The sequence below is a fragment of the Saccopteryx bilineata genome, chromosome 5, assembly GCF_036850765.1.
Source record: "Saccopteryx bilineata isolate mSacBil1 chromosome 5, mSacBil1_pri_phased_curated, whole genome shotgun sequence".
Taxonomy (NCBI): domain Eukaryota; kingdom Metazoa; phylum Chordata; class Mammalia; order Chiroptera; family Emballonuridae; genus Saccopteryx; species Saccopteryx bilineata.
In genome coordinates, this window is record NC_089494.1 from 217,595,694 (window position 1) to 217,622,403 (window position 26,710).

The window sequence follows — 26,710 nt, forward strand, 5'->3', positions numbered from 1 at the left end:
GAGCATCGCCCCCTGGTGGGCAGAACTTCGCCCCTGGTGGGCGTGCCGGGTGGATCCCGGTCGGGCGCATGCGGGAGTCTGTCTGACTGTCTCTCCCCGTTTCCAGCTTCAAGGGGAAAAAAAAAAAGAGTTTACTAAGATAATGCTCTTTATATATTACCACTTAATCTGCACAGTAATATTTTCCTGTGGACTCTAGTATTTGTTCTTATTTTATGGATGGTAAAAATTAACTTTAAATAAGTTAAGTATCCTCATGGACACAGTGTGGTGATTGTTGAGGAGAGAGGGAAGGATGGGGAACAGGGTCTAGGGAGGATAAATGGTAATGGACAAAGATTTGACTTGGGAGTGAGCACAATATGGTGTACAAAGATGTGTTGTAGAATTGGGCACCTGAAACCTATAAAATTATGTTAACCACTGTCACCCCAAAAAAATTAAATTAAAAATAAAGAATAGAATAAAGAAAGAAGAATTAAATCCTTATTCAATATCATAAAACTAAACATTAGATAATGACAGATTTTGAAACTTTTTTTTTTTTTTTTTGAGGGGAGGACCAAGACAGAGAGAGGGACAGATAGATACTGACAGGTAGGAAGGGAGATTGATAAGAAACATCAATTTTTCGTAGCTCCTTTGTTGTTCATTGACTGCTTTCTCATATGTGCCTTGACTGGGGGGCTACAGCAGAGCAGAGTGACTCCTTATTCAAACCAGCGACTTTGGGCTCAAGCCAATGACCTTTGGGCTCAAACCAGTGACAAAGGCATCATGTCTATAATTCCACAGTCAAGCCAGAGACCCTGCACTCAAGATCACGAGCCCTCACTCAAGTCAAATGAGCCTGCGCTCAAGCCGGCGACCTTGGGGTTTCAAACCTGGGTCCTCTGCATTCCAGTCCGAATGCTCTATTCACTGCACCACCACCTGATCAGACAAACAGTTCTTTATGACTCCAAAACCCAAACTCTTCAACAGGGTGCATTATTCAGTATATGCTTGAAAAGAAACATTTATTTATTCAAAAATGTATTAATTAGTTCCCTTGTACATGTTAATCCCTAGTAATCAGTAGGATACAGTAGAGATTTGACAGACTGAATTCCTGGTGCTTGCCTTTTTGGATGGGGGGACAGAAATAAATGAACATATAGATTTACAATATCTAAGTGGAGAAAATACAACTAGGTTAGGATAATAAGAATTGGTTCTATTGAGAGTCAGTGCTTTCTGTTTCACTCGGAGACAGACCTCTCTCAAAAGACTTGAATAAAGTGAAGATGCAGACCTGACAAACACCCGAGGGCAGTGTTATAGGAAGAAGGACCAGCAAGGCTCAAATACAAGTTGCATGGAATGTCCAAGATATAGCAAGAAGGCCGTTGTTGCTTCAGTGGAATGAATGAGAGGAGTCTGGTAAGAGTGTAACTTAAAGATGTAGTATGAGGGTAGAAATGTAAAAAGTCTGGATCCCTATAAAAACAGTTTCTTAGTATGATCTTTTGAGCCTATAAAGCCAAGATATAACAGAATTTGATTTCTACATTAACTGAATCAGTTGGACTGCTATGTTGCGCATAGATAGTAGGAGTCAGTGTTTAAACAGGGAGCAGTGAGAGGCCACTGACAGTATTTACACCTCATTATTGATTAGATCAGTGTAGTAAACTAATAAGATGGGAGTCCAGGCCCTGGCCGGTTGGCTCAGCGGTAGAGCGTCGGCCTAGCGTGCGGAGGACCCGGGTTCGATTCCCGGCCAGGGCACATAGGAGAAGCGCCCATTTGCTTCTCCACCCCTCCGCCGCGCCTTCCTCTCTGTCTCTCTCTTCCCCTCCCGCAGCCAAGGCTCCATTGGAGCAAAGATGGCCCAGACACTGGGGATGGCTCTGTGGCTTCTGCCCCAGGCACTAGAGTGGCTCTGGTCGCAACATGGCGACACCCAGGAGGGTCGCAACATGGCGACGCCCAGGATGGGCAGAGCGTCGCCCCCTGGTGGGCGTGCCGGGTGGATCCCGGTCGGGCGCATGCGGGAGTCTGTCTGACTGTCTCTCCCTGTTTCCAGCTTCAGAAAAATGCAAAAAAAAAAAAAAAAAAAAAAAAAAAGAGGGGAGTCCATAGTTGAATTCTGTGGTTATTTTGAAGGCAATCACAATACAGCTTCTTATGCTTTGGAAATGCAGTATAGGTAATCGAGAGCAGTCGATGATAATGATAAATTATTTTTCCTTAGTACCTTGATGAAAGAAATTGCTTCTTACACAGAAGAGTCTAGAAAGAACAAGACTGTGGTTGTTGATCAGTAGTTCTGTTGCAGATAGGTCAAAGCTGAGATGCTTAGAAGCATCCAGTTACACATGTTGTACATAAAGTATGATTAACCTTTAGTCCCAAAGAGTATAAATTAAAATGTTTGAGGAACAAGTACATTTGAACTTTACATCTTAAATTTCACAAAATGAAATAAATACAGTGAACCAGTTATAAACCATTATGGAAATAAACAGCTTCAGAACTGAAGTAGAAACTTAAGCCAGCTCATTAATTTAGTATTATTTTTTCTTTGTTAATGTATATACAGAGGTTTAATAAACATACATAAAATAATTATTGGGGATATATAAGTTCTCTTCTTGATAAAATCTAAATCCTAATCATCTGCAAGAATATAAATATATAAAAACAGATATTGTCTCATAGATCGACTACTAGTAAATTAAAATTTGTGTTTTAAAGTTATTTTTATATTTCATAATTCTTAGATTTTCAACCTTCTCTGAAAAGTGTAATTTCTGACTTCATAAATAATTATTTTCCACTTACATGATCAGAATTCTAATTCATTTTAATAGAGAAATGAATATATAATGGAAAGGTTTATATCAATATAAACAATATGAAATAGAAGAGAAAAATATACAAGTTTGGAATTTCTACCTACAGAGATATTTGGTGTTTTTATGGTCCTGTTTCAATACAGGCTTTTGATTTTATCATATTTCCCAAAATTAATATTATATAATTTTATAAATGACTTTTCTTAAAGGATCAACCAACAAATAAAGACCATAATGGGATGAAAATATCTGAGTACACTTTTGACTGTCCCATTCTTTGTCACTCTCCTCCCCAACCTATAAATATTATCTACTTCTAATACAAATACAAGATCCCATTTTGTGGTTGACCATTAGCCATGAATAATTAAATCATGATGTTTGTGTTATCTCATGTTTCCTTTGTAGTAAAATTAAAAGTAAATTCAAACAGCAACAAGTGAACTATACTAAATGGTATACAACCGAAACAGAATGGCATAGTAAAGTTAAAACTATAGATACATAAGAATAAGCACAAATTTACCTTTAATTATTTACACATCTTGTAAAATGTTTTGAAGAGAAATCTAGTTACTGTTATATTCCAGTGAATTACAATGCTTTGAAATCAAATGCTCTTTTATATCCCTAAATGGTGCATGTCTTTGCTGGTGAGCTAATGGTTTCAGAAAAGTGAGTGGTATCAATGCAAATAAAATAATAAGCCCAGATTTATCTGCAACTCTTATGATATAGTCTAGATCAGTGTGGCTCAAAATCTAGTGTGCCTCTCAGAATATTGCTAAAATGCAGAATCTGTTGTAATATATCAGATTGGGCACTGAAATTTGGCATTCCTAAAAAGCTCAACAATGATAGCTATGCTGCTTATCAGGGACCATATTATGAAAAGTAGGGACTAAAACAACATTCTTCAAGTCTGTTTTACCTAACTCTGAGGTCTTATCCAAAAGGATTAAAATACTAAAAGTGCCTCACTCTATATTCTCTTGGATTTGTGATGAGTATTGGCACCAAAAATCATGTACTAACAAACAAACTGGTGTTTTTATTTTGGTAGGAAAAAACCTCCACTATGAAATCTATTCTCTTAATGTGTGAAATGTTCAGTACAATATTAATTATAGGCACAATGCTATATAGTGATTTCTAGAACTTTTTCCTACTGTACAACTGAAACTACACTCTTGATCAGCAACTCCTTCTTCCTAGGCCTAGGAAGAACCTCCCTACTTTCTGCTACTATGGCTTTGGGCTTTGACTACTATAGATACCTCGTATAAGTAGAATCCAAAGCCATTTCGCTATAAAAATGCTTTGGAACACTTAGAGCAGGGGTCCCCAAACTTTTTACACAGGGGGCCAGTTCACTGTCCCTCAGACCGTTGGAGGGCCGGACTATAAAAAAAACTATGAACAAATCCCTATGCATACTGCACATATCTTATTTTAAAGTAAAAAAACAAAACGGAAACAAATACAATATTTAAAATAAAGAACAAGTAAATTTAAGTCAACAAACTGACCAGTATTTCAATGGGAACTATGCTCCTCTCACTGACCACCAATGAAAGAGGTGCCCCTTCCAGAAGTGCAGCGGGGGCCGGATAAATGGCCTCAGGGGGCCGCATGCGGCCCGCAGACTGTAGTTTGGGGACCCCTGACTTAGAGTGTGTATATGTAACATATGTTAGAATATATATTTTTTATTGAAAGTTATTGAATTCCTACCAGGTCTGCCATCAGTGGTTAAATAGTTTGGAATGGCATAGTAATAATTACCAAGCTTGTGTTAATAACAAAAGAAATATTTGTGATATTTAAAAAAAATTCAAATTAAATTATTTTGAAACTATAGACATCATAATATAGTGGAAAAAAAACAGCTTTTACAGTCAGATGGACATAAATTAGATTCCCAATTTTGCCTTTTACACAAATTGCTCTACACAACCAAAGTGCTATATTGATATATTGAATCTTTCTAAATTTCACTTTTCTTTCTCTGAAAAAAATGTCTTCTATAATACCATTTTATAGAATTTTAATAACAATTAAAAATAACATCATGCATTTTAAAGAGTAGACAATAAATTAATAAATTGTGTCTCTTTTGTGATTATCGATATGAATGTGAATTCCACAAATAATCTGTTTCTATTGCTACTTAGACTCTGATGGTCTGGAGCTTCAGTAAATAATATACAGTAATGTAAAAGCTTTAGCCTGTGATTAAAATCATGTTTTGACATGCTTTATGAGCTCTCTTAATATGGATTTTTGATAATATGCTTTCAAAATTATTGGCAGATACACTCTTTGCCTGTACGTCAAGCTGGATAATAGAAAATGATTTATACAGTTTTATTGAATTTACAGGGGCTAGAGTAAGCCATGTTAATTATTGTTATGTCATTCTTGCAAGCTAGCAGGCACTGAGACAAAACATAAGCCAAACTAAATATAATTAGCATTAAAATGACTGAAGCATGAAATATAATCGAATGAATCCTGAAGTATTTTATTTTTATCAACAACAACAAAATGCTTGTTTGCAAACATTTATTTTAATTGCTTCCCTCCATTTTCTGAAATATGAGAGGTGTTTAAGGACCCTATTATATTTCTCAAATAATATTTTTTATTATTGACCTTACAACCTACACTGTCATAAATAATTAATCTGACTTATAAAACTAGGTAGTATTAGGTATAAAATCTTATGGATGAATACCAGGAGCCACAAAGACCCAACTCCGGGGACCCAGTTCAGTGACGCAGATCCACTTTATTTAGGAAGTAAGTTAGCTTATACACATGGGTTCAGCCTATAGGGTGTTACAGCGTGTTCCTCAAAGCCAATGGCTGAAAAGATCAGGGAGCTGTGTGGTTGGCGCTAAGTCACTTCCTTATAGCGGGCAAGCTCCCTTCCTGGGTGTGCCCAGGAGGCTTCTGGGAGCTGGAGTATTATCACAGCATTGCATCAGCCACAGCTGCTAGGAATGCACTCTGCGCTCCACCCACACTAAGCTCACTATATACAAATTTCTGAGAAATATAATAATTAAGAAAAAAATATCAAGTCCAAGTGTGCTTTTATGGTAATTAAATGAAATAAATATGACAAAATTAAATTTATTCTGACAAAAAACATTTTTATGTTACATTTTTTTAGTTATACTTTTTAGAATTTGTAAAAAAGGGGTTAAAAAATAAAAAACTGACAAAAAAGTTATATATATATATATATATAGATAGATAGATAGATAGATAGAGATATAGATAGATACATTCTTAGCAAGATTTAGTAAATTCAGCTGGTCCCGACGTGAATGTATTAAGTTTTTTCATTCTTGTGTTTATGAGAAACATGAGCCTGATGTGTTCTAGCAATTTCTTCAATGTCTGGGCATATATTTGAAAGGCAAACCCTCATTTCCTCGTCAATACATTGAAGAATTTCTCTCTTTTTATTCTTAATTGAGTTGAGCACAGAAAATCCCCACCATATATATCATCTTAACCTTACACCAAACAAAGGATAGAAGAAACTTGCCTCCAGTCTTTCCGGGGAACATGGAGGGTAGTGTAAACAATCCAGCACCACAGCTTAACAGCCTTTGGCAACCTAATCAGCCAAGTGAGGTGGGGGTTTGGGCAGCCTGACAGCTTACAGCCAATTCCCCACACCTCTGTCCCTAAAAATCTAAACTCCAAAAACGCTGTTGGTTTTTTGGTTCCCAACAGGCACATATTTCTCTGGAATACCATAGGGTGCACCTGGAAATCTAGGACGCACACTTTGAGAACCACTGGGTTAGAGTTTTAGAGTTTTGCTTCGATAGATAAGGCATCTGCTCATGTGGTAGGAGCTGACAGGTGCCAATGAAGGAAAGCTAATCCTGGATATCTGCTGGAACTCAGTTCTTTCCATTTTTTTTTTAAATTTAGACTATTAAATTTAACAGTGACACTGGTCAACCAGAGTACATAGATTTACAGAAAACATCTCTACATCATTTGGACAGTCGAGTATGCTGTATACCCATCACCCACAGTCAAATCATCCTCCATCATCCTATATTTGTTTCTCTTTATGCCCGTCCCTCTCCCCCACCTCCTCCCTTTTCTTCTTTCCCCTCCCCTTGGTAACCACTTTATTCTTATCTATGTTCATGAGTCTCAATTTTGTGTCCCACACTTATAGTACGACAACTCCTTCAATGATTCTGTAAGTGTGAGAAGAAATCAGGCAGTCAAAGAGGGAACCCTAGAATAACAAGCTGATTCCAGAAAATGTGGGTCACCTTCTAGTTTGATTAGGGCCTGTTTTCAGCAAGTACAATACCCTGTGGCTCTATCAGCTGTAAATTAATTAAAATATTTCTATAGCAATTGATTTAAAACCAATGCCAGGCATACCCATGAGTCCCCATTATTTGCTTACTCAGCTTCATCCCTGAGTACCTCTGAATTTCTGAAATGAGGGAAAGGAAAGGGTGATGTCTCATATGACAGGACATTTCAGGACACTCCAGCATTACGGCTGGTGTAACTTTTGTCACGTAGGTACGGTACCTATGCCAAAAAAAGGTTGTCAAATACTCTGGCTATTACCCTTGATGAATATATTTATATATTAGTTCTGGACTTTTGAAATAAAAAGGACCTCAACATTAACAAAAGGCAGAAATGGCCTCTGACATGAAAGAGTGGGGACAAAGGGAACCAAAGCAGAATTCTGTCGATTTTAGAGTTTGTGTGAAGTCCATTAAAATGGGTGTGGCCATATCATTAAATAAAGTGAAATTGGAAGCATTTCTCTATTCCTAATCTTAGATTAGAATTATACTAAGGAGATAAAACATTTATAATCTTTTTTTACTCCTGTGCTGTCAGAGCCATTAACAAATACAATATGAATCTTCTTTTTTAACTAAGACATTGTCTTTACAGTCAGCTTTAACATCAGTATTCTCCAGCTTATCCCTGTCACTTCATGATTTACAAAGAAAAAATGTAGAGCTCTTCAAAAAAAATTAAATGTGTGGCTATATTTGAACTTGATAAGTTATCTCAGACCAAGATCGCTTGACACATGCTGCCTCTTTTTCCTGGGCTATCAGTCACCTTTTGTTATACTAGTGATCCTTTCAGTCTTCAAGTTCAGATAAAATGATGCCTCTAATGCATATTCTCTGCATATGTGACATTTCACCTAGTGTAGACATTTACAAACACATACCAAGTGAATTATTTTAAATACACTTCTTAATAACTTTAATAAACTTTAAAAAGGAAGATGGAAATGTGTGCCTTTGTAATATACTTGTCACATTCCATGAAAAAAAAAAGTGCTACTAAAATATGTTAAAAGAAGATAATTATCTGATTGAGAAATAAAGCTGTCTACCTTATTATTCTAAATTGTGAGTTTCAAATGATTTTGGAATGGAAAATTCTCTCGCTTCTTAGTTATGTGTTATTTCTGTGTAATTGACTTACTTTCTGCATCTCTGTTTACACTAGTAGATGATGGTGAATGAATAAATATGCAAGTTCTAATTTTATGATGTGAATTAATCACTTCTCAAGTGAAATACAGATGCCCTTCTGAAAAATCTCATTAAGTTAATTTTAATGCATTTCATGATTGTATAGGTCTTGTTTTCCCTTTGTAACATAAAAAAGTTAATAGATGTATAAGATGGTAATTTTTCTGTCATACAGTCTCCTTTTACTAATCTCAAAATACCAGTACTTTAACACTTGAAATTTATGAGCTATACTTTTATTAAAGAATGAAGGGGCAAGTTTTAAAATATAGTGAGATTGATATAAAGTGATAAAACTAACAACTGTGTTTTAAGTATTTTCTCATTTAACAAGGATTTTTTTATCTCGTATTTTTCATTCTATATCATGGACATGTTATATACAAAAGGCCATAGTTTTATGGGGAATAAAACAAACTTATTTTCTTAGTCAATTACATAGAACAAGGAAATTAACCCACTGATACAAAGTTGATTAAGTTTATAAAATAATGATACATAACAAATTCTAGTAGGCACTATTCTAAGTGACTTGGATAACCATTTGACTTAGATACTCAGAACAACCCTATTAGGTCAGTGCCATTAATATTCTAATTTTACTGATGAGAAAACTGAGGCATAGAGATAATAATGGATTTGCCCAAGATCACAGAGTAGTGATTGATACGGCATTTAGAGTCAAGCAGTGTGGCTCAGGTCTGTCCAGCTCACCCCCAGCTTATAATTCTATACCAGACACAAAAGGAGGACCCCTTCCAACAGAAATGATTTCTTGAGAAGTTTTCAGATAGGAAGAGGAATTAGAAAAGTGTTTTGAAGAATGAAAAATTTAGGATTGGTAGAGGTTATAAGTGTGAAGCTGAGAGAAAGAAGGGAGGCAGCCATAAGGTAAGTAGTTACATGAATATAGAAAAGATAGAAAAATACAACATATATTTAAATAATTATAGAGAAAGCAGTTAGACTGTATTGGAGTTTCTATTGAGAATTATGGGAAAGATGACTACATTCACAATGCTTTGCTATATTATTATTTGGCACATTACTTCATCACCATAGTATTTATTCTTCAACTTATTTTCTACATAAATTCATTTTGATTTTGACAGTTGTCTATATCAATCTGTTATTGTGATACTTTTTTCTCACCGACCCCCCCATTTACTAAGATATCACAGTGTCAGGAATTTACTTGATACTTAAAAGGTATTTAAAAAATAATAAATGTGTATAATTTGAACACTAATAAAAACTTCTAGAAAAACTTTTTCTATATAAGAATACAAAATCCAAAGCAGCAGCTCATCCATTGTTTTCTTTCCAGGTAAACCAGTGATGATAGTGACAGAGTATATGGAAAATGGCTCTTTAGATACATTTTTAAAGGTAAGACTTGAGATAAATTTAATTATTGAAAGTGTTATTTATATATTGATCATAATATTAAAGTTTAAACTGAGCCATTTTAAAGTAATTTTTTAAATAAATAGAAATACCTGGAGTCAGAATAATTGTACTCCAAAAAATTAACTTTCGCTTGAACTATTTTCTTTTCAGAAAACTTATACAAATTTAAATTATGTGTGTCTACTGTTTTAAAGTATAACATTGCCCTGGCTAGTGTCTCAGTGGATAGAGCCTTGACCCTGCATATGGATATCCCAGGTTCAATTTCAGGTCAGGGCACACAGAAGAAGCAACCATTTGCCTCTTTCCCCTACCCTCTCTTCCTTTTCTCTACCTTCTCCTCCCACAGATAGTGGCTTGATTGGTTCATGTGTTGGTACTGTGTAATGAGGATAGCTCAGTTGTCCAAGTGTCAGACTCAGGTGCTAAAAATAGCTCAGTTGATTCAAGCATCGTCCCAAGATGGGATTGCTGGATAGAATATGGTTAAGGTGCATACAAGAGTCTGCCTCACTATCTCTACTCCTCTCACCTAAAAAAAAAGTAATTAATTAAATAAAGTATATGCTCATTTATAAAAAATATTAAAAGGAAAGGAAAGGGAAGGAAGAAAGGAAGGAAGGAAGGACAGAAGGAAAAAAGGAAAAGAAAGGAAAGGAAAAAAAGAAACTTGTACCAATACTTAACTTTCTCAAAGTACAAATTATCAGGAAGAGCAAGAAAAAGTGTCTGAAATTTCTGTGCTAATTATCAATAGTAAAAGGTTAAATAAGCTTATAACCCATTTGAGGCCAGTCTCTTTTTGTGCCAGTGAAGTTATATGGTAATGACATATTATCTATTACTATATGATGGCATGGTATTACTATCATATATTGTCTGATCCGTGGGTCTCCAAAATAGATTTTTTAATGTGTAAACCTCCAAATATTAAATAATGTAAACTCATTTTATTAATAAATAGTTTGTGCTAGACAATGTCATGTATTTGCAGGCCTGATTAAACCTGTAGGCTGGCAGATTTTTATCTTCAATAACGATTATTGCTATTGGTTAGGAAAGGTGATGGGAAATACATTAATGATGATCGTAGAAGGGACCCATGCATTAAAGATGACTGTGGTCCACTGGCAAGGCAACCTTCCCTTCCACTCTCCAGCTTCTAAGAGATTGTTGCCTAATTTCTTAGACATATGTTCCAGTTGTCCAGTCTCTTATGGTCACATCTCCTTATTTTTTTTCAAAATCATCATCAGGTGAAACTTTTTCTATGTATCTGCAGTAACTTCAGTGCCCTTGAAAGAAACAGCAAGCTTCCAAGAAATGCTAACGTTGTCCTGGTCATTGCTCATTGCTCATGCCATTCCCCTCTTCTCTGCTGCTGAGGAATCTCCCTTTATCTCCTCTGACTATTTCTTCTTTACAACAATATGCCTCTCTAGCTAGCTGCTATTAAGGCACCTCAAAAATGTCCAATGCTAATCCTAGACAAGCATCAGCTTGCAGTGATGAACACACTTCTGATGACTGAGAATAAAGGAGTTACAATGCAGAGAAGGACAATTAAATGAGATTTCTAACAAGGGCTTTCAAAGCCTTTGTCTGCTTTGACCAAGCAAAGAACTGATAAACATTAACAAGTTATCTATGTATTTCTCAACTTTTTTCGATAGAATTTTCATATGAAGTTAGTGATCCTGTTAATTTGGGATTGAAGGAAGATCCTATTATATTTCCTCCAGTGATTGGTGTTGCTGGACTAATATTTGAACATCATCTTTACAGAAAAATGATGGGCAATTCACGGTGATTCAGCTGGTCGGCATGCTGAGAGGCATCGCGGCAGGAATGAAGTACCTCTCGGACATGGGCTACGTGCACAGAGACCTTGCTGCTAGAAACATCTTAATCAACAGTAACCTTGTGTGCAAAGTGTCTGACTTTGGACTTTCTAGAGTCCTGGAAGATGATCCTGAGGCAGCTTACACCACGAGGGTAAGATCTGACAGAATGCATTTCTGAAATGTTAGACTAGAGACATTTAATTTTTAAAGATTTTAAAGGAAATAGCAAAAAGAATACTTCTCCAACATAGAAAAAAGGAAAGAGGAAGAAAGGGGGTGGGGAGATAAAGTAATCCCGATGATGCTCTTTGTTATATATAAAAAAAATTCAGATATTAAACTCAGATAAGCGAAGTAGTGTATTCACTTTATGAATCTCAATAATTTATTTTTTCTACAAATATTGAAAGTAAAAGAGTTTGAATTTAGAGTGCATACAACCATGTAAAAATCATATAGTTTTAAAAGTAAAAATAATCTATATTAAAAACAAAAAATATATCATATATATGTAGTATATATGTATGTATGTATGTATGTATAGCGTTATTGAGTAGGTTAAACTCTGTACTACAGTATCTTCACATGTAAAACAAATGCAGAAATAGCTAAGCATTTTAAGAATTCACATGGTATGGAATAAAAGAGCTATTCCTGCAAACACCTTTGATGTACTGAAAGTATACTTGATTTCTTTTTTTATATACTATGTAAACTGTTAAGCCGTATCTTTGAAAATTGGTCAACATCCTTTTCTAGCAATGTAATTAGGTCCTGAATTGATATGTTTAATAACTGATAATTCTTTTTGTGGAAAACTATGAGTATTGGTACAATGGAACTTTGAGGATAGTCTATGACAAACTACATTTGTTTAATTCGAAAGCTTTACAATGTCATCAAGTTTAAGGTTTAAACATTTTGTGAAGACAGCAATTTGTAATTTTATCTTTTTCACTATACAATTTGGTTAACTTTGTTTTCCATACAAAAGACATTTCTGTCATCTCTTATTTTCATGATGGATGTGTTACATATTTCTTTATTTAATTCAGCTTTTTAAAATTGCTTTTACTTATAGTCTAACAATAAATCTATTTGTAGATTATAAAGCTTTCTTTTTCATTTTTGCTTTATGACTCAGATTCTTAGAGACTGTGCCATGCTGATTATCAAGAGCAAGTTATCTAAGCAAACAATGTCTTTTACTTTTCTTTTCTTTTTTGTTTCTTGCAAACAATATCTTTCAATGGTCAGCTTAATGAATCAATAAATTTTCCCTGGCCAAATAGCTTGGTTGGTTAGAGCATCCTCTAAAAGCACAGAGATGGCTGGCTCAATCCCTATTCAGGGCACATCAGGAACAGACCAATGTTCCTGTCTCTCTCTCTCACTCACTCTCTCTCTCTCTCTCCTCTTCCTCTCTCACTAAAATTAATAAACAATTTTTTTAAAATAGTAAATTAATCAATAAATTAATTGATGGGATATCAATTCCTCTTTTTCTAGACTTCATTATCTTTGTCATTATTTGCATTAAATGAAACCTCACTTAAGAATTCCCCTGGAGTTTGTGTTACACTTAATAAATGTGGCCTAAACAAGATTGAGGATATGGGTAAAACCATTCCCAATATGACTGCTTGATGTCTTAATTAAATGCATAAACTAGATTGTCAATGCCTGTGTCAGTGTGTCAAACTAGGGGAGAGGAAGGACAAAGAAAAGCAGAGATCCTGAAGTTGTGAAGAATTATTCCTACAAAATGGTCATAGTAACAGTTTGTGAAAAATGTATTCAGTGAAAGAGGGGAGGATAAGGAAACTTCAGATAATATTGATGACAGATATGATGGTCAGAGGATTAAGAGAAAACATCTAAGCTGAAATGTAAAGTAATCCACAAACTATAATTTTAAGAGATTTAATAATAATATATTATAGAATATCATAAAGCAAATAACCAGACCTAACTGTGTGAACTTACCAATGAATACTGAATTGATAAAAGTATGTTTTAATAAAGTCTTCTTAAAATGGTGTTATCATATTTCTAAGGAGCAAATAATTCAAACTAAGTTTGAGTAATTCAAATTAATTTCAACTCAGAAAGCAGTTTCAAGCACCATATAACATTTTTAAAATGTCTTGAAACTTTGGTTCATAAAGAGTAGTTTAAGTCCTATTTTTTTCTACTATGTGAAATAAATTATTCTCTTCTTGCTGTTCTTTATATTGTTCTTATATAGTATTGAAAGCCTACACCTTTTTCTCTCTCTCTTTCTCCTCCTTAAGTATTATTATTATTAGTAGTAGTATTTTGCTAATAAAAAATTGGTTTCTTAAGGATATCTACTTTTTAAAATGAAGAGGAAAAAATTTACCCTGAAAAGGTAGGATATATTTTATTTTATGAACTAAGAGAAAACTTACCAAACCAATTTTTTTGCCATATAAAAAAATCCCATATTTAATAATATTGTAAGTTTTTCCCCATAACCTAATTTTAATAATTTTCAGAGTAGTGGAAATAAATAAAAAAGCTACTTCATTAAAAAAATAAATACAGAATAAAAAAGAAAAAGAGCCTATCCTAACCAACACAAAAATGTGCCAACAGAAAATAAGAGAAATTAAGTCTAAAAGAAATTGCATGATGTGAGGGAAAAGTATGTTTTTAATAGATCTGATTTTTATGCTTGTTTTATTAACTGTTATACTTCTCAGGGTTGCATTCAGCAACCAAGACATTCCACTTACAATTCTTATACAGTATTAAAAAAATAAATGAAAGCACCCCGGGAATTTGAGTCCTTTACTCTCTGGCTGAAAGTTATGAAAGTATACCTTATTGATTTGCTTGACTGCTTGCTCTCTGCGCTTAAAGCTGCAATGCTGATACCGTAATTGAGATGTGGGTCCTATATGTGTTCCAGTAGTCAAACAAAATTTAAACCAGAAACCTTTCAGATAGCAAATTAGTACTCAACTTACAAGTGCTTATGGATTGATATGTGGAAAGAAATTGCATGATGGCAAATAGATTCACTTAAAAATGATACATCTCTTTCTAAATCTTTTCAGTGACGCAGTAATATCCCTAGGTACAGTTGAAGTGTGTGAGGATTTTTTTTTAATTTTTTTTTTCAATTTCAGGGAGGCAAAATTCCAATCAGATGGACTGCCCCAGAAGCTATAGCTTTCCGAAAGTTTACCTCTGCTAGTGATGTCTGGAGCTATGGAATCGTGATGTGGGAGGTTGTGTCTTATGGAGAGAGACCCTACTGGGAGATGACCAACCAAGATGTAAGTATAGAACTATTTTCCATCAAGTTTAAAATGAAACGATTTGCTTTCTGTTTCGTAAGACTCATAATAGTTTTTTTTTCTTTTACTTTTCTTTTTGAAATTACTGAGGTGACATCGGTTAACATAAGTATACAGGTTTCATGTGCCCAGTTCTCCAACACATTTCTGTACACTCTATTGTATGTGCACCTCCCAAAACATATAATAGGTTTCTTTTCTGAACGTGACAGTTGCTTAAAAAAATAAAATTCTTTGCTTACCCTCTGATTAATTTTGTTGTTAAAATATCTTTTATTCAGAAGCTCAAAATGAGTTAGCACAAAGGGAAGTAAGTTACTGTTTTATAAAAGCTCAGCCCCTTGCCAGACAGTCCTCACTGTAGGGTAGTGATGTTCCACTCATTTTCTGTCGGTATCACTTTCAAAGATAAAGAAAGAGGTATCAGAGAATGAATACTGGCAGGACATTTTTTGTGATTTGCATTTCATAGAGCCAGCTAATACTCCAATCCAATAGGATGAATAATATTGACTTATTAGTGGATGCTCTTAGAAGATAAAAAGAAGCAGTCTATGTTTTTTAAATTTAAAAAACATGTTAGAGTTGTACTGTCTATCTAATTTAGTAAAAAAAAACCAAAACAAAACAAAAAAACAACCCTAATTTTTTCCCCCATGATTCATGCTTAGAATAATAGAATCCTAAAATTAAAGGAACAGAGAAAGAATCATCTATTCATGTTCAGAATGTTGTTTTATGATATGTAACGCATGGCATTTTGGTCTTTGCTCTTGTAATTTTCCATTGTTACTATACCATACAGCCTTTCTATTTTGAACCACATTTAAATTTGATACTTTTCTGTCAAATAACAGCAATTATAAAAGCAGCTGACATTTATTGAGCCCTTACTATGTACCATACACAGTCTAAAGTGCTTTCCCACTGATACCTTATTACTTCTTTATAAAACCAGTATATTAAAGTTTTACCTCAATAGCATACTTTAAAGAATTTTTTCCTCTATTTCTTTCATTCATACTTTTTAAAATCTTGTTCTTTTGCCTTCTGGGGTTATTAGACAGGTGCTATATCTCTCTAGCCATATTTTGTTGAAACAACATTACCATGCCAGTAATTAAGGCTCACTTTCAGATATAAAAACACAAGTTCATTCTAAATAAAAGTTAATACCATATCAATTTTCCATAACTACAGGGCCATTCTGAACCTCGGTAACTACATTGGGAAGGAACAATGGTCAGATTTTTGCTTTCTTTCTTCTTTGCTAAAGTCTGTGCCTAGACTTTTCAGTATTTTTCTGGATGGAGAGGTAGAAATGAGAGGGCAAGAATATTTTTGTAATGCTGGGATATCGGTGCCTCCAACCAGAAAGTAACCCAAACAGTGTTCTCTAGTGAAGTTCTCATCTGAACAATTCCAAAGGCCTTTGATGAGGTCCTCCTCTTTGCAGGGTCCTTAGAGAAAAGGATTTACTCTACCGGACTTCTCCCAGTTTCTCTCACTTGCAACAGCTCCCCACTCCATAGTCTTGCGCTGCACCATACACGTGTCTACTAAACCTGATAGAACACGTGATTGTTTAATGCTCTACTAGTGCTCACTGTTTTGGGTACCACTGCAGGCTGTCCCAGCCAGCCTACCTTCTTCAAATTTCCCCAGCTGAGAAGCTAGGGCCACACTTTCCCAAGGATTACAGTTGACCTTTGAACAGTGTGGGCTTAGAGGAGCCAAATCCCACAGAGTTGGAAATCCTCATAGAAATTTTGAGTCCCTTCAAATTTAACCACTCATAGCCTACTGTTGATTGAAAGTCTTACCAATAACATAAACAGTCAATTAACACATATTTTGTATGCTATATGTTTTATAAACTGTAGTCTTACAATAAAGTAAGCTACAAGAAAAGAAAATGTTATTCAGCAAATCATAAGGAAGGGAATATACATTTATAGTACCTATTAAAATATTTATGTTGAAGTGGACTCATACAGTTCAAACCTGTGTCATTCAAGAGTCAACTGTATTTCATACCATTGTTCTCTGATATCAATAGCAAACTGGATTCTTATTTACTATTCCTGTTCCTATTACTATTCCATCAAATACTATGATGGATTCCTGCCTTCTCAACAAGTATACAGTAAGATATCTAAAACTGCCTCTTGTAGTCATCTAAAATTGCCTTAATTGAGCTATACTCACTTGATTTAAGGAAGGGGTACTATTTATATTTCTCTAAGTTTGGGAAAATATGGTATCTATCATCTCCAGCTTTATAATTTTAGGGGCAAGACTAAGATAAAAGTATCATTGGACTCTTGGTATATATTTAAGAAACCAACAGAGAGGTATTATTATTCTTCCTGTTTCGAAGTCAAGAAACTAAGAAAGATTTAATGACTTTCTTAAGATCATAAAGATATTAGAAGTTATACAAGACTTTTTTAACCTGGTTCTTCAAATTTTTTTCACCTAACCACCACCCTGCCTCCAATTAAATCAACTTCTAGTTTCTCCTTTCATTTCAAACAATGATCTTAAGTCACCTTTCTAAATGAATATGAAATAGTCAATTCAATATTTAATGATTACTCTGGATTGATCTAATCTAAACAAAAATGAGATCTGTTTGCTACTTTTTGTTTTCCAGATAAATACCACATGTTAACTTGAGATAGAGTACATCCTGGTTTGGCTTTGATCTTCTTTCCAGGCTCATGTCAATGCCTTTATTTTTTTTTTTAATTTTGTGACAATATTTTATTCTGTCTTGCCAGCAAGCCTGGTCCCTTCACTTAAGGAAAACAATTGTTCCTTATCTGTCTCTTAGTTAAATAACAATTGAGATATTGTGAATTCTGATTCTGTCACCCAGAATTATTTATACTTCTCTACTATGTGTATGTATACCACTGACATCCACATTATTGGCAATTATACCTGAGATAGTTGTATCTATCACAAATAAAAGTATAGACCAAAGTAGAACATGATGCTGGGTGAATGCTCATAAGTGTTTTTGCTAATTTGGGCTGGGCTTGCCTATGTTCCTTGGGGTTGGCTGGTCATCTATACTTGCACATCACATAACATTTATCTTCCTCCAGAGACCATCGGCAAGATAGATGTGAGTTCATTTACCAAGTGATTGAAAAGCAAGAATGAGTCCAGTTGCTCCTTAACCTGGAACATACTGGCTAAAATCCCATTGGCCAAACCCATCAGAGCATTGGTCCATTATGATGCTTGTTGTGAGTGGGCAATATAAAGTTACACGGAAAAGAAAATAAAAACAAGGAAATGGGAATAATTTGGGACATTTTTTTTCTCCCTGATTTCAGCCATTTGAGAGTCTTAATACCTTTCCAGATAACTTCATTTGGAATTATTTTTTAAAAATATAAAGAAATGCTAATGTAATATTTTAGGAGGTTATAAAAACAAAACTAATATCTTATCTTTGACTGGGTTTTTTGAGAATCTTAATGAGGCTCACAGAAAGTGATTATCCAATTAGAGATCTTTCTAAAATGTATACCTTTAATAGAGAGTCCAATACATGCTTTGTACTTCCTCAGCAAGGCAACATCATTAGGGGTATTTAGTTTTTAGACAGAGCACTAAGTTTGATATGCCCTAATTTCTATCTACATTTGTACCCAGGAAACATAACAGATCTACTATATTTGAAAATCATGATTACCTAATACCTCTTTGAAAATAAAATATCAGAGAACAAAGTAGAAGTACTGAGTTGGCAGTTTCAAATGATGTATTGCATAATCTGTACATTCCAAATAGTATCTAATTCAAAAAGGGCTTTGCTACTATGAAAATGTTACATTACCAAGACATGCAGAATCACCTAAATCCCTCAAAAAAGACCTTTCACTGTGTCAGGGGAAAAGAATGCTGCAGTAGGTTTCTTTTGATTTAGGATTGCATTTGTCATCACAGAGAAAAGTCATAACAGGGCATAAAAAAATAAACCAGAATAAAGATGATTTAGGTAAATACCAGACCATAAACTCTGATTTAAGCTTGTGAGGCTAAGATAATATGCTATATTCAGTAGAAAGTTCTTGTTGATAACAAACATTTTAAACATCAACATTTTTCAGAACTTCAAATAAAAATAAAAATAAAAAAAGATTTCATTAAATTGCATCTTTATATTTAGTAACAGTGTTTTTCTCTTGTATTTATTTTAAAATATATGAATATATAGATTATACTAAGCCCACAGATTATAAAATGTTTTGATAACTCATTTAAATAATCTATTTTTTTAATCTTCTCATGTTAGAATAACTTTTGCCTTTTGGGGTTGGGGGAGGTGGCAGTTTTCTATTACTATTTCTGTTGGCCTCAAACTTACCTATAAGGCAGCAAGAATATTTGACTCTGAAAGGATGTCAAACCAGTTTGCACTGGTGTGCCTTTCTTTCCCTTTGTTCCATTCTCAGTGGTACAGAATAGATAGATATAGGTATAGATATAGATATATAGATATAAATGTATATCATTCTCATATTGTTACAATAGTTTATAGTAAAGCAAAGAGAATAATTTATGGTAACACACAGCATGTTATAATTAACTAAAGTATTAAGATTTTAGTTCTCATCCAGATACTGTAAATTACCAAGATTTGATAGTGAGAAAAATTGTTAAACATCTTAGCTTCAGTGTAATACTATCTGTATAATGATGGGTGTGTTGGACTAATAAAATTGGTCTTCTAAGATTGTATTGGTCCTCTAAGGATAATGCTGCCCTTGGATGCAAATAATTACTTTAGGGGCTGGTAACCTCATGGAAATTCTTACCCCTTTGGAAAAAGTGATACATAAAGAAATATCAATACTTATGTCCAAAATTTCTGAGACTTACTGTTTTAAAGCAATGACAAATTTTTTTAAAGTATATTTATATTGAACTGAAAGTATTTATCTTGGATTCTATACCTCTTGGTCAGTTTTAATAAGTATAAAGGAAATGGACTTGAATAGAGTTTTCTAAGATCTCTTTAATCTATGGAACTCTAATGATCTAAGATTAATGAACTACAAAAGGCATACTCAATATATCTGTAATAACTCTTGGCAATAGAAAAAATTTTCTAGAAAAAATAGGTGTGTCTCAAACTTTTTCTGTGGTGTCTGATATTATTTACAAGAATATATTTTTAAACTCTAGCCACTTATGGGGAGTTTCATATCACATAGAAACAAAAGGACTCATATTTGGTATTTCAAGTCAATACTTAGCAATATGATAGGTACTCAAAGCCTAGACAGAACTTATTCATCAAAGTATCTTGCTGAGGCTTAAATTCTTCCCACAAATTTCCTGCCACTAAGTTATTCATCTGACATTTTTTTATATCCTTTCTGATGAAGACTGCACTGTCTTTTAAATAACTCATTTTAATTCCGTATATATACATTTTTATTTCTTAAAGTACAAAAAAACTAATCCCATGGAGTAAGAGCCATACCTATCCTAAAATATGTTTTGGGAAGTAATTATTTTTAAGTCCAATAGTGGGACTCAACCCAGGGTAGAAAGATACCATATTTTTTGCTCCAAAAGACGCACCTAAAATTTTAAGGAGGAAAATAAGAAAAAAAATATTCCGAACCAAATGATGTGTTAAAATATTTAATAAAATATACCACAATAATATTCCAACAATGTAAACTCAACAGCAGTATTAACAACCATTAGCACCATTATTAACTAATAAGAAGATACTTTAATGTTCAAATACTCTTCTTGTTGTCTGGGAACATGCAGTAGCTAAAAAAAATAAACATTTGCTCCATACGATGTTCAGGCATTTTCCCCTTTATTTTTTGGGGAAAAAGTGCATCATAAAAAGCGAAAAATATGATAGATCATGGGTTTTCATCTTGCAGAATATGGTAAAGATGAATGTAGATAATATACATACAGTTTGCATCACAGTACCTATAATATAATACCTGGGCCAGTCTAGGTCTTCCATGAAACCAAGAGGGAATTAGCTATGCATTAGTGTTATTAAAGGGAAATTCTTGTAAGGAATATGGATAAATGAGAGGAAGTTAGGAGATGTGTCAGATCATAATAGAGCTACAGTGGAGATACAAAGAAAGATGATGGGGATGCAAGCATCTGAGACTGAAGTACCATTCTAAGAGAAGTTGTCAAAGCTGTCAGGGAACCCTCGAGTCAGTCGAATTATCACTGCCATGTTCAGTAATTGATTGGGAGTAAACTTGGCAAGCAAGGCCTTGGTGTAAATGTGACAGTGGGATTTAGAGGGTCTACGGTTAGGGATTGTTGGTCAGTTAGCATCCTTGTAGGTGAAGATTTATGGACAGATTTTTAGTGGCTACACTCCACCGCTTTTGCAGCACAGACTTACTCCTCCACACAGGTTCAAGGTATATGGTTTTGTTGATTTCTTCCTGAGGGGAAACTTAGAAGAAGCAGGTTATGGACTGCCCTGCAGCTCCTGCAGCTTTAGTTGATCCAAACCACACCTGATTTTTAACTTCTCCCTCCTCCACTGTCCATTCTAATTTCCTTTATCTATCAACTTGGTAAGTCTTTGTAGCTTAACTAGTAGTCTGAATCAATTTTTCATTCTTAACATAAGCATTTTCAGGACACAATTGTTATAAAAGAATAACAAGACGGCTACAAGTATATCATCTGGGTTCCACATGTGTTTCTCCCTGCCCCAACTGAGAAAAAACAGCTCAACTGCTTCCTACTGTTCAATATAAAATACCTTTGCCATCATGGTGAATCCATTTCTCTTCTTGTATGTGGACACTTGCCCAGTGCCCTGGTGGCAGCCGTAACTACTTGTTCAATGGAACCCTCACTGTCTGTCCTGGTAAGAGCAACTGGGAATGGTGTACAGTATAGAAGTTTCTGACTTAATAGATATACTACATTCCAAATAATGGCACCAAGTCGTTTCAGAGTATTGCCTCCAAGTTGGTACTTCAACTTTGCCTTTAAAGGGCCTTCTAACATTCTATGTAGCTAGTTGTTTCTGGATGAGGAGTTATGTAGTGGTTGCTGGAACCAACTTTAAACAGGTAGCAAGTTTTTAGAACATTTGTATCTGAATGAGGTTATCTTGGTAGCTTGCAGTTCATATAAATAGAGTATTTATATCACATAAATGAGAAAAAGTTATAAATCTGTTTCCCCAGCAAGAAGAGCCAATTAACTATCTACCAGCACATCACTATGTGATACTCTCACATATCCTTCATTCTGAAATGGGTAACTTTGCCGTGTGCCATGGTAGGTAGAGTTCTGTGTTTGTAGATTGAATATTCCAACCTTGTAATGATGGGTGAGGGTCTTTGAGCAACAAAAGAAAACAGTACCCAAAATAGGCATATATAGCTGAAAAGATGCCCTCACTGACCCTTATATGATGGAAAGGAACCAATATATCAAGTGAACTTGCTACCAAGTAAATAGTGCCGACCTGGACAGTTGGTGTTGTGTTTTTACATATTAGAAGGAGAGGCAACATTCTTTAAATTGTATTTAGAATATTGATTTACATGTCAATGCCAAGAAAATGGAGAGCTAATAATAATATTTCAGATATAGCACATCTGACATGATGCCAGATTATAAAAATTCTGACTACCTTATTCTTTTTTTCTCTTTTCCTTGTTCATCTTGACCACCTAGATTAATAAATGTAAAAGCAATAAACGAAGTCAATTTAGATTACAATTTACTTAATTGTACATTATAGATTCTATGATAAAATGAACAACCTAAATTGTGCTTTGGTAGATTTCATAAACCTCCAGAGTACTAATTTCACTCATTCCTCCCCTAAAATATGAAGAAAATTATAGGAAAAAAAATTTTAAAGTATCTCACAATAAATCAAAAGAAGTTGTAATTCTAAATATATTTTAACCATAAATTTTAAAGATGTATTTAGAATTAAATTTAATAACTTAATTTTCTGGACCAACTTCTAAGTTAATTTAAAGACAAGGTATTATATTTCTATAAATAAATTTATAGGAAAATAAAACTAAGTAATGTATTCTGAAAAAAAGCTTAGATCAAATAACATTAATATTTTTTAAACTAAAGAGTTAGTTTAATTCATCCATTCCATAGTCACATGTAACAACTGCTAGTCAATGAAGTAAAGAAGATATTTTTAAAAAAATAGGTGCTTGCCTGACCAGGCGGTGGCACAGTGGATGAATGTCAGACTGGTATGTAGAGGACCCAGGTTCAAAACCCCAAAGTCACCTGCTTGATGAGTGTGGGCTCATCCTGCTTGAACACAGGCTGACCAGCTTGAGCATGGGATCACTGGCTTGAGCATGGGATCATAGACATACATAACCCCATGGTTGGTGACTTGAGCCCATAGGTCACTGACTTGAAGCCCAAGGTCACTGGCTTGAACTAGGAGTCACTCACTCTGCTGTAGCCCCAAGGTCATAGACATAACCCCATGGTAGGTGATTTGAGCCCAAAGGTCACTGACTTGAAGCCCAAGGTCACTGGCTTGAACAAGGGGTTATTCAATCTGCTATAGCCCCAAGGTCAAGGCACATAAGAGAAAGCCATCAATGAACAACTAAGGTGCCACAACAAATAATTATTTGTTGCTTCTTATCTCTCTCCCTTCTTGTCTGTCCCTATCATCCCTCTCTCTGTCTTGCTCACAAAAATAAATAAATAAATAAATACATACATACATACATACATACATACATACAAATATGTGCTAATGAAGGAAATAAACTTAATTGTAAGCAACTTTGGGAAAAAAACACATTATAAAATAAATTAGATTTTAAGTCAATAAGAATCATTATATACATGAAATATTTCATGATATAAATTATATTATGACATTTAATATTGGTACATTTATGTTATTTTTTTTTGTGACTGAGACTGAGAGAGACAGAGAGGGACAGATAGGAACAGACAGACAGGAAGAAAGAGAGATGAGAAACATCAATTCTTCGTTGCAGCACCTTAGTTGTTCATTGATTGCTTTCTCATATGTGCCTTGACCAGGGGGCTAAAGCAGATTGAGTGACCCCTTGCTCAAGCTGGTGAGCCTTGCTCAAACCAGATGAGCCCACACTCAAGCTGACGACCTCGAGGTTTGGAACCTGGGTCCTTCGCATCCCAGCCCGACACTCTATCCACTGTGCCACTGCCTAGTCAGGTGGTACATTTATGTTAACAAAGAGAATAACCACTGTCCTTATCAAAAATAAGGAGTCTTATAAGAAAATTAATAAATAAGTGAGTTTACATTTATAGATGAATACAAATGGTAATTTATCCTTTTACTACTTTATGTATTCATTATCACTAGTGAGAATAACATTTTCTCCAAATTTATTTATAATTTTCTTTTATAAGTTTTTGGCTACTATTTATTTCTCATTTATGTTTTCTTTATTTCTCAATATGCATGAGCTTTAAATACATTAGATATATTAACCACATGTTATAGTTTCTATAATATTTTCTACTGTAGTTTGCCTTTTAATTTTTTATATTGTTTTTGAGTTGTTAACTAAGGTGGTGACTTTCAGGTACCGACAGTCCCTGACTTATGATGGTTTGACTTAAAATTTTTTAACTTTACAATGGTGTAAAAGCAATACACCATAATAAACTACATAATATATTCAATACTTTATTATGAAATAAATTTTGTATTAGATAATTTTTCCCAACTGTAGGCTTTTGTAAATGTTCTAAGTAGGTTTAAGGTAAACTAGGTTAAGCTATGATGTTCTTTGGTTAGGTGTATTAAATGCATTTTTGACAATATATTTTCAATTTATGATAGGTTTATTGAGACATAACCACAATATAAGTGGAGGAGCATTTGGAAATTGCTCATAGCTATTCAATGATTATTTAAACATTTGATTTTAGAGCTGCTGAGTACTTTTTATTTCTCTGCCTGAACTGAGCTAGAGGTGCTTCTCTGGAACCTTTATTTAATGCCTTCTCCAAGATGATATAAACTACACCGTAACCCAATTTACTTCTTTATGATGTTTTATTCCATAACAAATGGAGTTTAGGTGGTGACCAAGTGCTGATGACCTTCACATTTATATTATCAGTCCAAATATCATTTATGCAAATTGTCATATTAGTGTTCCCCATTCATCTCAAATAAAAAAAAATTATATTGTGAACATTCCTTGCCCCATTTATGTACTTGCCTCAGGTTAACATCAATGACCATCCAATGCAATAGACCCAAACTTGTTTTCCCTCAAATATTTTCTCTCATATTCCCTCAACCTTTTTGTCATAAATGACCCTTATATTAGTTATTTTAAGAAATATATTCATTATTATTGGTTTTTGGTATCATTTAAACATTTGATTTTAAATAATTGAATAAAACCTGTATCATTATATTCAGTAGTATAAGTATTTTTTTCTGGGGTTAAATACTTTGACGGCAGCATCAAATATTACAGATAATTTTTGATAAAACAGTCTTACAATTAGACTTATAAACATGCATGTTGTCACATTTAAATTTAGTGATTCTTGTCATACCTCAGCTACTATAAAATTATTTGAAATTCCTGACAGAAATTAGTAGATGATAATGAACTTAGGCATTATTAAACGATACATAAAAGAGTTACATTAATTTAGCTTTTGAGTTATCATTTACCATCCAAAATTCTCTTCTGAAGTAAAACTGCAGTTCTATTAATTTAAAAAATGTGGCCCTGCTCATAAATTTTTATTAAAAAAAACATTAACTTTTCAGAAAAATCACAAGAATATTTAATCACTGTTTGACACAGAATTCAAAGATAAATAAAACACAAACTATTTTTGTCAGTTAATTTTACAAATCACGCTTCATCAAGATCTTAAGGAAAAATGATTACCATTTTTTTTTATAATATGTGATGAAAGCCTATCTTTTCATATTGTGATAGTATATTTACTTTTTTATGATGTTTTATTTCATGACAAATGGAAATGACCGGGGATTTTAGAGTTTGTGAAATTGGTTGTTAATGGAAGAGTAAGAATAATAAAAGATGAAAATTAGGTAGAGGCAATTTTACCTGCTAACTTTGTGCTGTTGGGACTGGTTCTGTTTTGCTTTACACAGGTGATTAAAGCAGTAGAAGAAGGCTACCGTCTGCCAAGCCCCATGGACTGTCCTGCTGCTCTCTACCAATTAATGCTGGATTGCTGGCAGAAAGACCGAAATAGCAGACCCAAGTTTGATGAAATTGTCAACATGCTGGACAAGCTGATACGTAACCCAAGTAGCTTGAAGACTCTGGTTAATGCATCAAGCAGGTACAGGCCATACCTGAAAGAGTTTCCTGAATTTAGCTAATTCAAACTGATGCCACAAATATTAAATCAATTAACACATTTCTGTACACATGTTAACCCCTACATCTATATGACAGTAACTTACTTAATTATCATTTTTGTGTAAATTTACTCTCTTACAGTGAATAAAATATAAATGATTAAACTATACTTAAAAGCACCTATAACTAATCTAATAGTGTCACATGGCCAGTTTAAGAAAAATATTAACTGTAGCCAAATTCAGTTAGTATTTAAAAAAACAACAAAAAAAATACCCAAATATATTTTCATGTGTTTATAATTCCTCAAAGGTAGAGATAGTGAAAACATAAAATTAT

The 26,710-nt window shown here is 34.0% G+C and overlaps 1 protein-coding gene across 5 annotated transcripts in view; it reads left to right on the plus strand.

Moving 5' to 3' along the window:
• EPHA5 (EPH receptor A5) overlaps positions 1 to 26,710 on the plus strand; it is a 375,839-nt gene that overhangs the window by 335,228 nt on the left and 13,901 nt on the right. For all 5 annotated transcript variants that reach the window (XM_066279318.1, XM_066279316.1, XM_066279315.1 and 2 more), the window contains 4 exons: positions 9,726 to 9,787; positions 11,594 to 11,803; positions 14,808 to 14,957; positions 26,158 to 26,351. In XM_066279318.1, coding sequence (XP_066135415.1) covers positions 9,726 to 9,787; positions 11,594 to 11,803; positions 14,808 to 14,957; positions 26,158 to 26,351 — 616 coding nt within the window. The remainder of the gene's footprint in view (positions 1 to 9,725; positions 9,788 to 11,593; positions 11,804 to 14,807; positions 14,958 to 26,157; positions 26,352 to 26,710) is intronic.